Raw genomic sequence first — 15,281 nt, 5'->3', positions numbered from 1 at the left:
AGCTTTATTGCCAAGTTTGTTCAGACAAACAAGGAATTTAACTCTGGTACACTTTGCTCTCAGTAATAAATAATATATTTTTAAATGTACATATGTACACCACTGACTTTACAATACAATATAGTGTGAGATCAGTCTAAGCATGGTGTTCTGGAATTCTGACTGTCAAGGGTTCATCAGAGAAACAGCCTGGGAAAAAAACTGTTACTGTGGCGGCTGGTTTTAGCAGGCGGCTCTTTGTAGCGCCACCTGAAGGTAAAAGCCTAAACAGTTTGTGTAAAGGGTGTGTGGTGTCTGCAGAGATTTTAGCTGCCCCTTTTCTGACCCTAGACCTGTATAAGTTCTGGATAGAGGGAAGGTCAGCCCTGATGAATCTCTCTGCAGACCTGATAGTTCATTGCAGTCTGGATCTGTCCTGTTTTGTGAATGAGCCAAACCACACTGAGATGGATGAAGACAGAACAGACTGAATTATTACAGTGTAGAAGATGACCAGCAGCTCCTGTGGAAAGTTGTACTTCTTGAGTTGCCTCAGGATGTACAGTCTCGGCTGGGGCTTCTTCCGAACATTGTCTATTTGTGAGGATCATCTCAGATTTCGAAAAATGGTCGTCATTTTCTACTCAGCTACTCTAAGTAAGGCGCAAGATCTCATTTTCAAAACAAACCAGTTTTAACAAGTTGATAAAAGCAAGATTTAATGTAATACAGAGGATTTTTGTGTTTTGGTCAAAGTTATATGGCAATGGATAAAGTGAAATATAAATGTGAAGTAGTACAAATATATTATAATTATGAATAACATTAATTAAAAAAATTATAGAATGCCAGAAAATATTTAGTTTAGCAATTGTTAAATTATGATTTAGTTAATATTTTTCCAAATTAAAAGTTGTTATACACAATGTCATTATCTTTGGTGATATCCCTGTCTCATTTTCTGTCAGAAAAATCTTCTTGGCTGAATAAATATAACTTAATCTAAATCTGCTCTACGTCTGCGTATTTTTTGCCTTAACGGAAGGTCTGTGGGAGACGCAGAAGGACGGGTTCGCCCAAGACGCCATTCATAGAATAACCGCCACAGCTAGAAGATATAAACATAATGGTGACATCTATTATCATTCAGAACAGTTTGGTTTCCTTTTTCTCCTCCCCCACACCTCTCCATTCCCGGTGTTCTTTATTGCCAAGGCAACAAACATCTACACCCAAGATGTGAGGCATCAATCAGTCCCTCCAACTTGACATTTCACTCATCCTATCGCTCGACGTAGTCATGACGTTTCGATAATTCTGTTGCCTGTCAATTTGTGGATATATATTCATTTTGTAATTAAAACGTATTTTTCAACAGAGATTTATAGAAAACGGTTGTCATTATCGTTTCTTTTAATATAAAATTGTATTACGGTCACGTGGTTTGAGTTCACGTAACGCCTTCAGAAAACACAGACACTCCCTCCTCTCCGCGCGGTGAGAGAGGAGGAAGACGGACCTAAAGTCAGAACTTGGCTTCCTCAACGCCAAAGCGGAGTCTACAGCGCAGTAAGTCACGTCTTTCTGAAGATAAACTGCATAGTGCTTCTTTATTTGATCTTTAAGGGTGGGTTTCAATGGAAGCGTTGACGTAATACTTAAGGTAAAATAGGCCGTGGTGCTGATGACAGGTAACAGGTAACAACTGTATTCTTTATTTTAATGCTATTTCCCTCAGTTGCGTTAATATTGCTGCTGTTACGGTGCACTGTAGTCTAGATGCGCTTTCACTCAGTCAAACGCGAATCATATTTGTAAATTGACTTTGCCGAGGTGTTACTGATGGATTTCGAGTCGATATAAGAGTAATTATTGGTACATTCCTGTTTTTTTCACGCCTTTATGTAACTCGTTGTCTACGATGAAGTGTTAGGGCCAGGCTGTGAGATTTTTTAAAATTACGGGAATAAAGTCGGATATTTGATGATAATTTCCAAAAAGCACAGTCTTCCGTGCGTTAAAATGAGGAATGTTGTGTATATTGTGAGGTTATAGGCCTCCTTCATCGGCTTCACAAATAAGGTTAATCTTTTAGCACAAATTATTACCAGAATCAGGACTTTGGAACGATTATGACAGTGTCTGTTTTGAAGAACCACACGCCCTAATATCCCGTCGTACGTTGTCAGCTGACACTATTAGTTTCAGCCGCTTCAGCGGATATAAAACATGATAAGAAAAAAGATGGAGGCTCTAGACTTTTAACACAAAAAAATGCTTATTCCACTTTCTGTGTTTTTGGGTTGATGACTGCACAAAAGGTACAAGACACGAGCGGGATCTCATACTACGAAGGATTAGCTGGATTAGTGGTTTACTGAGGTAACCTCATGTACAATTCAAGAGCTTCGATATAATTAGGTTAGGTTAACTCCTTATCTGAGCTGGTCAGGTTTCCAGATTAAAAATCAAGACCAAGAAAGCATCACTTTTCAACCAATCAATGTCCTGAGAAAATGAAAAAGAAACTTAAAGGATGGCAAAAATAACTCAGGATGGCAGTGCGTCCTCTCATTTTTTTCTCCATAATGGTACACCATTACAACATGGTTTATCAGAGAATCTTGGTTAGAGATGTCTTCAAAATCGTTACTTCTAAAACAATACCTTATTTAGTTTATTTTAGAATTAAAAAATCGGAAATTAACATTATGTTTCCTGATCAAAATGCTTCCGTCTGAAAAGTTCTCCTTGTCATTTATTGTGATTGTAGAGCGCATCATCTTTTCCAAACAACTGCATATAGTCTAAATGGACTGAATTACATAGCGCATTTTAGTTATACTGACCACTCAAAGGGCTTTACACTATAGCCACATTCACTCAATCTTACCCAGAAATGTGCACACATTTATACACAGACATGCAGATTGGTTGGTAACTATGGAAAGCCGTTTAATTCAAAATTAAATAAATAAATAAATACTGCTATTGATAAATTATTAATAAATATTCCATGAAATAAATAAATATCCTCATGAAACAAAAGAAAATAATTATATTAAAATAAATTTTCATTTTATTTTATTTAATTCATTTCAAGATTTATTTAATTTACTTAAAGATTTATTTATTTTACTTAGGGATTTATTTATTTATTTTATAATGCAGTTTTATTTTGTAAAGCTACTTTAGATGACTTAAAAAATCAGTGGTGCCCTAGTGGTTAAAACAGGAGATTTGCGTTCCAGAGGGGACACAAAGTGCCTGGTTCGTATCCCACAGATTGCCACTCTGGGTCCCTGAGCAAGACACTTAGCCCCAGAATGCTCCCCGGGTGCCGCACAATGGCAGCCCACTGCTCCTTATAAGGGATGGGTTAAATGCAGAGGACAAATTTTGTTGTAATGTTCATGTGCATTGACCAATAAAGATGATTTTTTTTTTAATTACAGACCTATATCCAATCTTCCATTCTTATCTAAGATTCTTGAGAAAATAGTTGCTAATCAAATGTGTGAGTATTTACACAGCAATGACCTGTTTGAAGAGTTTCAGTCAGGCTTCAGAGCTCATCATAGCACCGAAACAGCTCTGCTAAAAGTCACTAATGATATTCTTATGGCCTCAAATAATGGACTTGTGTCTGTTCTGGTTCTGTTAGATCTCAATGCTGCATTTGACACAGTCGACCATAATATTCTCTTAGAAAGGCTGGAATATGCTGTAGGGATCAGGGGAACAGCGCTAGGCTGGTTTAAATCTTATTTGTCTGACAGATAAATGTCATGTAAATGATAAATCATCTTTAAACTCCAGGGTTAATTGTGGAGTACCACAGTACTTGGGCCAATTGTCTTTACTATATATATATGCTTCCAATACTGAGCAGATAATCTGCTAGCACTAAGATGGCTGAGTTTTCAACATAAACAAAACCAAACATCATAAAATGAAAAATGTTTAGATTATTTCATTCTAAATTACTTCTCTCTGCCCAACACTACCTCCTACGTGAACCGTACTGAGGAAAAGTTGTCCGGGCGACAAAGTTGAAGAAAGCATCCACAGTGAACAAAAGGTTAACTTATAGCTAACCTCTGTAGCTGTGGGGTGGGGCGGCCTGTTCTGCCAAACTGCACGTTACTGCTGTAGCCACGGTGATGCGGTCCCGTTGTCCTTCCTTCAGACCGGGAAAACTGCTTCATTTGGCGTTGTAGAGACAGGGTCTCTGCTGGGAACTCTCTGTAACACAGTTTGCTTCTGTAGACCTCAGAGAGAAAAGTCAAGCAATGCTTGTACCTTAATTACCCCGTTCATGAATGAATACCGAATACACAATCAGCAATTCATTCCTACTTAACTTAGTGCAAATGATCACGTGATCATATGACACTCTTGGATCTAGTTTGAAGAGTTGTCTATTTGCCAGTAAAGAGACATTAGCGTGCTGTGTCCCTCCGTCCAGTTCAGCCGGCGGACCTGCGTTGAAGAGGTCAGTTTGTTGCAAAGTAGTGTTTTTATTCGGACAGTGAAGTCACGGGAAATCTGCTGTTATTCCCTGTTCATGGCTGTGCTTGAAATAGGTTAATGCGATTTGTTCTGAAAGTTTCAGAAAATGTCTTACTGGCCTTTCAATTGTAACCCATGGCTGTGGTCCAAACAACGTGTAGGTGGAACCCAACGTTTTATATGGTGCAGAACCCGGCGAAGAAGAAGTCTGTGGGTGTATTTTCTGTAACCTCACAGTGACTAAAAATGTAGATGATGAATGGCTACCAGTGCCATCCATCCATCCATCCATCCATCCATCCACCCACCCATCTAACTTGCGAAAAGGAAGAGATGCTCATTTCTGCCCAAGACATTTGTTCTCAGGGAGAACAAATGTCATGAATAAATTTGACATGTTATACAAAATGCAAGTTGAAGTACATAATTTTCAGCTTTTTCTTTTACATCTGCATTTGGCAGCAGGACAATTTGAGAAGGAGTATGCAGAATAATGGAGTATTTTAATTCCACTACAAATTAAACTACAGTTTGTGTAAGTAGCTCTTTGGAATAAGTATTAGTATTGGCAATTGGCCAAATTAGTTTTTAATATTGGGCAAAAATCCAATATCGTGCATCCATACTGAGGACATTGTGTTATATCCTAAACCTGCTTTACCCTAACCCTGTTTTAAACTTCTCCACATCCTCATTCCTGATATACCTGCAGTGTTCCTTGGTGTTTATGGTGCTGTCTATTTACAGTACTAACAAACAAATGTAATTTCAATGAAATTTGGTTCTGCAAAGTATTGACTCAGGAGCTCTAAATACAAATCCATGCCACACTTTTAGGAGTTTCATTTAAAAAAATGGTCAATACCATGTATCATTTATCTTCCATTTCACGTTTTTCTTTGTGTTTATTAGATAAAATCCCCTGAAATTAGTTTAAAGTTGGTTGTTTAAGGTGACAAAATGTGTAAAGGTTTAAGTGGTGAGAGTACTTTTACAGTGCACTGTACTGTTGCGGATGTCATGTTTCATTGCAATTTTTTGTTCACGTTTGTAAACATAACAAATATTCTGTGATTAGTATCAAATTGAATATTATATGATGAAAAATAGCCAGGAGTACAAACTGCAGCACATAACAGTCTGTGTTTATCAATGCATGCTTCAGCATCTTGATGTAAATAAATTCTGTTTATCTATTTCTGGCTCTCAGAATATGGACAACTTTAGCCCCCGCCATGGTGGCTCTGTGTTTGCGGTGCTGGTGGGAGCGTCGCAAGTGCTCGGTCTTGTGTCCGTAGTTCTGACAGGGGTGTGGATGGGTCATTACCGAGGTGGTTTTGCCTGGGATGGTTCTGCTCAGGAGTTTAACCTGCACCCTCTTTGCATGGTGCTGGGGCTGATCTTTTTACATGGCGATGGTAAGTTCACACTGATTCTGCATCACTGTCAAGTCAAGATTAACAAGAAACTTACAGATCTATTTTTATTTAAGCCCACACAGGATCATATTTCAAAATACATCTCTTTAAACAACAAATATCCCCTCATGATTGCATTAGAAGAATACTCGTTACACATTACTATGGATAGTAATTGAGTAAAAGAGGAAGAAGCTCCTCAGGAGTATGACTGGTCTTGTTGTGTGTCTGTGGTTACAATGCAGATATGTGTGCCTTAGCCTTAAGCTACTCTTTTGCTGACCTGCTGCATTAGGCCAACAAAAACCAGATGCCTACCAATCCCACTCTGATCCAGCAAGTCAGATTTTACTGAAAAAAGAGACTACCATGTTCTTTGATGCTTTAGGATAATATGTCAACTATTAGTTGTTCCCTCCATTAATTAGACATTTAGTGAAGTGTGGCAGAAATAAAATCAAAAGAAGGCCCATTTGCAATTCACCACAAACCATGTAGAATACACAGTAAACATGTGGAGGAAACTACTCTGGTCAGATAAGACCAAAACTAAACTTTTTGACATAGATCCTGTTTGTGGTGGAAAACTGATACTGCACCCTGAGGGTTAGTGAGGAATGTACGACTTTCCCATGCAGATTTCTGACCTCATTGGATGTTTTAGTTGATTACTTTTTTTTTTCATTACTTGGACCTCAGAAATTTAAGTTATGAGTAAAAATCTAATGTAGCATTAGTAAGCAGCTTGCAAACTCAATAGAAACAAGGGAACGTTTCATATGAACTAATTCAAGAAAATGTCTTCAGAAGTGAATCAGATAAATCCCTAAGCCAAAATAGGCTCTCTGCCCTTTGTGTATACGAAATGAATATCAGTGTAATTTTTAGGCCACTTTAACCTGATGTAATTGGTGACATTTAATACCTTTTTAGTTACTTTTTAACAGTGACTATATTGCAAAAAGTTTAATTATACATGTAGCCCAACATGCAATTGTCATTAAAGCCATGCCTTTTGCAAACTGGAACATCTGATGATGTTGTCATACCATAGGAGGCTAGCGGCGTACAAAATAAAGAATATTCACAGTGGTAGCACTGTCCTCATTTTCACTTCATCGAAATCATGGATTATTCACTTACTTTTGTCATGCTTGTTTTCCCAACCTTTTCCTACAGTGGGTGTTCTTTCGAAACTCCACACTTGATGTGACACCTGTGTGTTTCTAAGAGAATAATAGATTTAGTTGTTACTTCAGAGTGCACACTGCAGCAGATGCTGGTAATGCAATTTTACTCAGAAGAGAAGACAATATAAATTATCCTCCTCACTGGTGTGGTGTCTGTAGCCTTTGGTAGTTTCACAAATGAGAATATACACATTAGCCCAACTGGTGCAGTCCTAAATTGCATTAGGGCAATAAAGGAAAAGGTCAGTTAGACGTTAGATGGTGACTGTAATAGGGAGGCTAATGTGAGATGGAAACCTCTGGGGGCTTCCTTACCCAGGCATAAGCAGCAATTGGTGCTAATGTGGTTACATTTGAAAGGATGCTGTTCTAATCAGCATCTTTTGCTCCTTTTTGTTAGAAATCAACACATCCTGATGCAAGGTTTTGTCTGATAAAGCTATCTTCTAATTGTATGTAGATTACATACATTCAGTATCATTAGAATGATACTGACCAATTTAAACACTTCTACAGTACAAGTTTCAGTCAGTCAGCCACACTCTTCATGTAGATCGGTAGGCAACTTGTGATTTAAGGTTCCTTGCTCTGGAGCACATTAGCATGTTGTGGGGGAGGTAGATTGAGTCGAAACAACAAGCTTTTAATTTCAAGACCCCACTGAGAAAATACGTCCTTCGCTTGGAGAAAGCAAGCAACGTATTTCCAGCATGATAGATAATTGTGTCATAAGGCAAAAGTGACAAAGGAGTTAAAAGCATTGAACATAGAGCAAAATGTTGACAATTTGAGGCTAGGAAACTCCTCAGATTTGGACCCTACTAAGAACATGTGGTCTATTCTCAAAAATTACATGGAGAAATACAACCCAACAAACTGGTTCAATTCCAATAATTAAAATTAAAGCTGCGAGCAGCATTGAAGGCCCTCGCACCTCAGCGCAACTCGGCCTGTGCAGCGACCTTGGGAGCCTGGCATCGCCGGCTGCACGCCACCAACGAGGCCGCCTTTCCATTCTAAATGTCGCCTCTAGGTGGCGCTATGAGCGTCATGTTATGATCTTCAGTCATACAGAATTCTGGTCTGGTGAGAAGTATTCAAAATTTGGGGGAAATCCAACCTTCCAGATGGAAGCTGCACTCACTTGTTCGTTAGTGGGCGGGGCTAAAACAACGCCATGAATTGCCTGTGCCAACATGTTCAGCATTGATCCCTGATGATGTATACTACATTTGAAGTGGATCCGATGATGTATGAGGGAGATAGAGCACTTGAAATGTCCTAGGGGGCGCTGTTGATCCAAATTCCAATGTAATCCAATAGAGCTGTTTGGGGGCTGACAAAGATCAACCATATTCAGTTTGGAGTGAATCAGACCTTCCATATAAAGCTACATTCATTTGTTTATTAGTGGGCGGGGCTAAAGTGATGTCATCTATTGACTGTGTCAACATGTCCATCATTAACTCATGATCATGTATACTACATTTCAAGTGGATCCGATGATGTATGTGGGAGATAGAGCACTTTAAATATCCTAGGGGGCGCTGTTGATCCAAATTCCAATGTAATCCAATAGAGGGGTTTGGGGGCTGACAAAGAGTGAGTGAATCGGACCATGCATGTGTAATTTAGAGCCAAACGTATGGCCGTGGCCTGACATCAGAATTCGCCACACACCCTCCAGCTAAAGCAGTCAGTACTGGCGACTGTCTTAGACCATCATGTTATCTGTTACTTGGGACAGTTTCACATTGATTAGGTGAAGAACATCAAAAATTGACCCTCTAAAGGAAAACATGACACTTCCTGTTCTCAGGGGGCGGGGCTTCGATGATGTCAAGATCTGATCGGTGAATATTGTTCAGGGCCAGAGGCAGATCAATCTTAGAAGGTTTCAGGTCTCTGTGACTTTCCTGGTAGGAGCTATATCAATTTAGTCTTTTATGGCGAGAAGTCATATTTTGAGGCGTGGCCATGCCCACACGTTTCATGTATCAAAAAGCTTTTGATAACGTTTGATCCCCAGTGCCTTAAGAGTATACTGAGTGATTTTCAAGCCTCTAAGTCAAAAGCTGCAGGAGGAGTTTGCTCAGATATGCGGGATAGAAACAGCAAAAATGGGGTCAAAATGGCAACTTCAATACAAAATCGCCGACTTCCTGTGGGGTTTGGAGCAACGCTCCAAGAGACCTTTTTGTAGGTCATGGCAAGTTACATATGTGTACCAAATTTCACAATCCCCGGTCAAAGCATGGCTTGGGGCTCATTTTTTAAAGTTTTGTAGGGGGCGCTGTGGACGAATTAGGCCACGCCCACCAAATATGTCATCAGATTGCTTTTGGGGACTGGACAAGGATCAATCACATTGAATTTGGTGCAGATCAGATGATGTATGTGGAAATTAAACCCAAACGTTTGGCCATGACTTCGCCACGCCGCCACCCTCCAGCCAAACCCGTCAGTACTGGAGACCAAGTTAATACCTGGTTTGGTGTATTTCAGCCAATTCATGTGAAGGTTATTGCTGTTCGAAATTTGCGGCGAGAAGACTAACTTTGAGGCCTGGTCCCGCCCCTTCAACATGCTCAAAAACTCACAATTTTGATAACTTTTAATCCCCCATGCCTTAACTACATACTGACCATATATGAAGCTGGTAGCTCAAAATCCCTAGGAGGAGTTCATTAAAGTTCGACATGTATGAAAAACATCCCTAGGAGGATTTCGTTAAAAGGATTTCGTTAAAGTTCGAGGTGAGTAAAAGTGAAAAACGGGCAAAAATCGGCCTGTGACCCAAAATGGCCGACTTCCTGTGCGTTTTAGGGCATACCCCCAAGAGACTTTTTTTCTTGGTTTGAGGAGTTCTAGCAGTGTGCCACATTTCAGATCTGTACGACTTACGGTTCGGGCTAACTCACGTTTGGGGTTGTGGCTAAGTGGTTTGGCCACGCCCACTGATTACAACATTAAAGAAGTAAAATTTCACTAGGGGTACAATTTTGCAATAGGCGACTCTTGTCAGACATTAAGGATAAAAAATTTTAGTCGGGGGACAATTTTGGGTAAAATTATACGCGTTTTGGGGAATGGCAAAGCCCCCATATTGCCCCGCCAAAAGTCCCCGGAATAATAATAATAAGAATTCGAGTGATTACAATAGGCCCTTGCAGTTTTCCTGCTCGGGCCTAATGATAAACGGAGCAACAATTACAATAGGCCATTGCAGCCTTCCTGCTCGGGCCTAAAAACAAGATTGGGTCACCATCCGTCAAGGTTTGGTCCAGATTTTGATTTTGAACCTATGCGGGAGAATTACAGAATTAGATATATTTCATGTATGTATATGCTAATAAAAGCCTTTGGAACTTTTTCTTTGATTGCTATTTAGTGTACCATGGACACATAAAGGCACATAAAAATCTCGAAGCTACAAAACACAAAGTTTGTCTCACTTTCAAAACTTTGGCAGTGACCTGTAAATAAATACAGGTGTATGTATCTGTTAGCTGGTATAGTAACTTTTAAACAAGCAATTAATTAGGCCCGAGCAGGAACACCTGCAAGGGCCTATTGTAATCGCTCCGTTTATTATTATGATTCTCTTCCGAAAAGAGTCGCCTATTGCAAAATGTACCCCTAGTGAAATTTTACTTCTTTAATGTCGTAATCAGTGGGCGAGGTCAAACCCCTTAGCCACGACCCCAAACGTGAGATAGGCCGAACCGTAACTCGTAGAGATATGAAATGTGGCACACAGGTAGAGCTCCTCAAACCAAGAAAAAAGTCTCTTGGGGGTATGCCCTAAAATGCACTGGAAGTCAGCCATTTTGGGTCAAATGCCAATTTTTGGCCGTTTTTCACTTTTACTCACCTCGAACTTTAACGAACTCCTCCTAGGGATTTTGAGCTAACAGCTTCATATTTGGTCAATATGCAGATAAGGCATGGGGGATTAAAAGTTATCAAATTCGTGAGTTTTCAGCCATGTTTAGGGGGCGTGGCCAGGACACAAACCTGGCGTTCTTCCCAAAGAAACGCCAAATCACACCAAAATTGGCATGAAGGAGGACCTTCGGGTTCCCGACGATCATATGCTGACATCATCAAAGCCACGCCCCCTGAGAACAGGAAGTCACTTTTTACTGGGAAAGGTCGCTATCTGGCTGTTTCAATCAACTTGAAACTGTGTCAGAAGACAGATAACTAGTGGGTCTAACTTCGTTTGAGGCACAGTGACTTTTCTTAAAAGGGCGTGGCCGTGGTGGCGCGGCAAAGTTGGGCGTCACACCATTGCCATACGTTTATTTCCACATACATCATCCGATGTGCACCAAATTCAATGTGATTGAACCTAGTCCAGTCCCCAACAGAGATCTGATGACATATTTGGTGGGCGTGGCCTAATTTGTCCACAGTGCCCCATAGAAACTTAAAAACAATCAGCCCCAAGCCATTCTTTGACCGAGGAATCTGAAATTTGGTACACATATGTAACTTCTCAGGACCTAACAAATTCGTGGCGTGGCGAATTCTGATGTCACGCCACGGCCATACGTTTGGCTCTAAATTACGCATGCATGGTCCGATTCACTCCAAACTAAATATAGTTGATCTTTGTCAGCCTCCAAACAGCTCTTTTGGATTACATTAAAATTTGGATCAACAGCGCCCCCTAGGACACTTCAAGGACTACATCTCCCTCATACATCATCGGATCCACTTGAAATGTAGTATACATGATCATGAGTTAATGATGGACATGTTGACACAGTCAACTGATGACATAATTTCAGCCCCACCCACTAATAAACAAGTGAATGCTGCTTGCATTTGGAAGGTCGGATTTCCCCCAAATTTTGAATACTTCTTGCCAGACCAGAATTCTGCATGAGTGAAGATCATGACACGATGCTCACAGCGCCACCTAGAGGCTACATTTGGAATTGAATGGCGGCCTCGTTGGTGGCGTGCAGACGGCAATGCCAGGCTCTTGCGGTCGCTGCACAAGCCAAGTTGCACTGAGGTGCGATGGCCTTCAAGGCTGCTTGCAGCTTTAATCTATATATGTTTTTATTCACACCTGATGAAGACCTGTTTCTCTCCCTTTAGCCATATTAGTTTACAGAGTTTTTCGTAATGAAGCAAAGCAACATGTGAAGCTGCTTCATGGCACAATTCACCTGCTTGCCCTTATCATCAGCATCATAGGTGAGAAAAAGTTGCTTTTATGTACTTTAACATATGAGGCAAAATAATTGCTTAGTCAATTAGTTACATAAAGCTGCCCTGTAAAACAACTATTTGTGTGTGCAGGGGTTGTAGCTGTGTTTGACTTCCACAAAGCAGCCAAGATCCAAGACATGTACTCTCTGCACAGCTGGTGTGGCATGGGCACACTAATTCTGTTCTGCTTACAGGTACACACATGCATGCGCATGTGAAACACACACACACACACACACACACACACACACACGCACACACAAACAGTGTCTTGCAAACATATTTAAACACCTCGAACTTTTCTACATTTTTAAAGCCTCAAACCTCAATGTGTTTTAAAGGGGTTTAATGTGATAGACAAACATAAAGTAGTGCATAATTATCAAATAAAAGGAAAATTATACATGGTTTTAAATGTATCTTGAAAAAAGTGAAAAGTTTAACATGTATTTATATCCAGTACTCTTTATTCTAATACCCCAAGTAAAACAGTGTGTAACTGGTTGCTTTCCAAAGCCATCCAATTAGAATCATGAAGACCAAAGAACACAGCAAACAAGGTTATGTTTTAATTTTGCGCCAGCCCATATAAAGAAAACGTTTGAAACATGGTGGATGGTGAGAAAGTTGAACTTTCTGATCTACATGCAAAACATTGTGTGTCAGAAAGCTAACACTCCAGCTCGCCCTAAATACATCATCACCACTATCAGATGCTCTTGGGATGTGAATGAAATACAGGGCTTTTGCAAAAAAAAATTGCAAAAAAATGGCAGTCTTTAGAAGTGCATAACTAGTACAAAAAACTACTAGATAATTACTGGCTGTTATTGCATGGAATTATTCAATAATAGGTATTGCTTGAGCCAAAAACATGCCACCTTTTTTGTATTTTTATTAAAAAAGACTTTAAGAGCATGTCATTTTCATCTTCCACTTAAAAATTTTACACTACTTCGTAATGGTCCATAAAATAAAAACCCCCAAAAAACATTGACGTTGGTTGTTGTAACGTAAAAAAATCTGAAAAAAGTTTATGACTTTGGCACTGTATGTAAACCTATATGCAATATAGCTTCAAATAGAAGCACAATTGTCATTTATGTGTCTGTTTTCCCAGTGGGTGTTAGGTTTGCTGTTTTTCCTGTTTCCTGTTGCATCGTCATGGTTACGAGCCACATACCTTCCTATCCATGTGTTCTGTGGCCTGAGTTTGCTGGTCATGGCCATTGGGACGAGCCTCCTTGGAATCACAGAGAAACTTCTCTTCGGCATAATGTATGTGTCTGATTGTCTGTCAGTATGTGCCAGTTGTATTCAGTATTCATAATGCCTAGGAGAGTTATTCTTTTTTTAAAATAAATGAGACGTGATTCCATGACAACCCCGGAGCACCAGGTATAAGTTTGTTCATTGCATTTATGCAGTCAGAGGAGGTAATGTACAAAAGGCTTGTATAAACCAAACAGTTATTGCAGAGAAAAAGATTTTTTTAAATATGAGAGGACAGTAAATTACTCTTTAAAGATCCAATATGGAAGGTGTAGGGACATCTAAAACTCTAAAAACAATATAACTGAATTGAATTTAATCTAGTGGCCCAAATAGCAGATTACAACCATGTTTCACCCCATGGTTGGGGCACAACAGACAACACTGAAGATACGACACTATGTTTCAGTCTAAAGTACTGAGTGTACAACTTGTATAATAGTCTAAATTTGCTGTCCCCTCAAAATAGCTCAACACACAGCCATTAATGTCTAAACCGCTGGCAACAAAAGTGAGTACAGCCCTAATTTAAAATTGAACTGTAGCTCTCTACAACCAACAGCATTGATGCATCTTAGGGAGTTCATTGCCAAGAACGGCAAGGTTAAACTTATAGTGACCAATATAAGAGAGTGTGAGAATGATAAAACCAAATTTAGCACACCTGTTTCCCATTCACACCTGAGACCCTGTAACAGTAATCAATAACATGGGAGGGGAAAAGGCTAATTGGGAACAATTTGGACATTTTCACTTAGGGATATTCTCACTTTAGTTGTCAGCTGTTTAGACATAAATGGTTGTGTTGCGTTATTTTGAGGGGATAGCAAATTCACACTGTTATACAAGCTGTACACTGACTACTTTACATTGTATCAAAGTGTCACATATCCAGTGTTGTCCCATGAAGATATATAAACAAATGTTTACAAAATGTGAGGGGTTTACTCACTTTTGTGAGATACTGTATGTTATATTTAGTTTTGTTTCTGTTCTTAGGTCAACCTACTCTCAGTTTGCCCCAGAGGGGGTGCTGGCCAACATCTTGGGGATCCTGCTGGTGTTGTATGGGGTTGCGCTGGTTTACTTGATCACCAGAGAGGAGTACAGACGTATCTCAAACCCAGAGGAAGAGTCTTTGTCTGTCCACTTCAAGAACCTGACTGAGAGTGGGTTACCAACAACACCCTGAAGTTCTGATTGATCCTCACAGATTTGATCATAGCCCTCTGCCAACAGACATGTATACCCTTTCTCATATAACCAAGTCGCCATAAAAGGCAATGTTTTGTAAGCCTTGATTTTTGTAAAGTGTAAAATAATAAACAGTGACCTGTTATGGTTTTCTCTTGGTATCCTGCAAAAAAGTGCATTTATTTTCATTTTTCTCCCAGCTATCTGCCATTACGGGACTGGGGACTCGTAGTTGGACTCTTTCATCACATAGGCTGAAGTGACCAAAGTGGTTAAAAGCTCCATGGTGGCAAGGGGGTGGATGAGAGACTGTGTCATCCAGAGACTTGAGTACCTGAAGTCTCTGGATGTTGTGGGGCTGTTGTGTATGAGGGGCTGTTAGGAACAATTCTGAATTACTCACACACACTTCTGAAATGTTACATACTTTCACACACAGTACTGAAATGGTGTTATACACACTACTGAAATGCAACATGCTCTTACACAC

At 39.8% G+C, this 15,281-nt stretch overlaps 1 protein-coding gene across 2 annotated transcripts; it reads left to right on the top strand.

Moving 5' to 3' along the window:
* The first annotated feature begins 1,396 nt into the window (after window positions 1-1,396).
* Window positions 1,397-14,970, top strand: LOC124862464 (transmembrane ascorbate-dependent reductase CYB561-like). 2 transcript variants are annotated; one of them, XM_047356407.1, is made up of 6 exons: window positions 1,397-1,548; window positions 5,702-5,909; window positions 12,212-12,310; window positions 12,416-12,519; window positions 13,446-13,603; window positions 14,597-14,970. In XM_047356407.1, the coding sequence occupies exons 2-6, from the start codon at window positions 5,705-5,707 to the stop codon at window positions 14,787-14,789; spliced, it is 759 nt and encodes a 252-aa protein (XP_047212363.1). In that variant the 5' UTR covers window positions 1,397-1,548; window positions 5,702-5,704; the 3' UTR covers window positions 14,790-14,970. The 2 variants fall into 2 exon arrangements, with proteins under 2 accessions (XP_047212363.1, XP_047212364.1); XM_047356408.1 differs by lacking the exon at window positions 1,397-1,548 and adding an exon at window positions 1,549-1,677.
* The last annotated feature ends 311 nt before the right edge of the window (window positions 14,971-15,281 follow it).

This window comes from Girardinichthys multiradiatus, chromosome X (assembly GCF_021462225.1).
Source record: "Girardinichthys multiradiatus isolate DD_20200921_A chromosome X, DD_fGirMul_XY1, whole genome shotgun sequence".
In the NCBI taxonomy this organism is placed as follows: domain Eukaryota; kingdom Metazoa; phylum Chordata; class Actinopteri; order Cyprinodontiformes; family Goodeidae; genus Girardinichthys; species Girardinichthys multiradiatus.
This window is presented reverse-complemented; position numbering and strand designations above follow the sequence as displayed.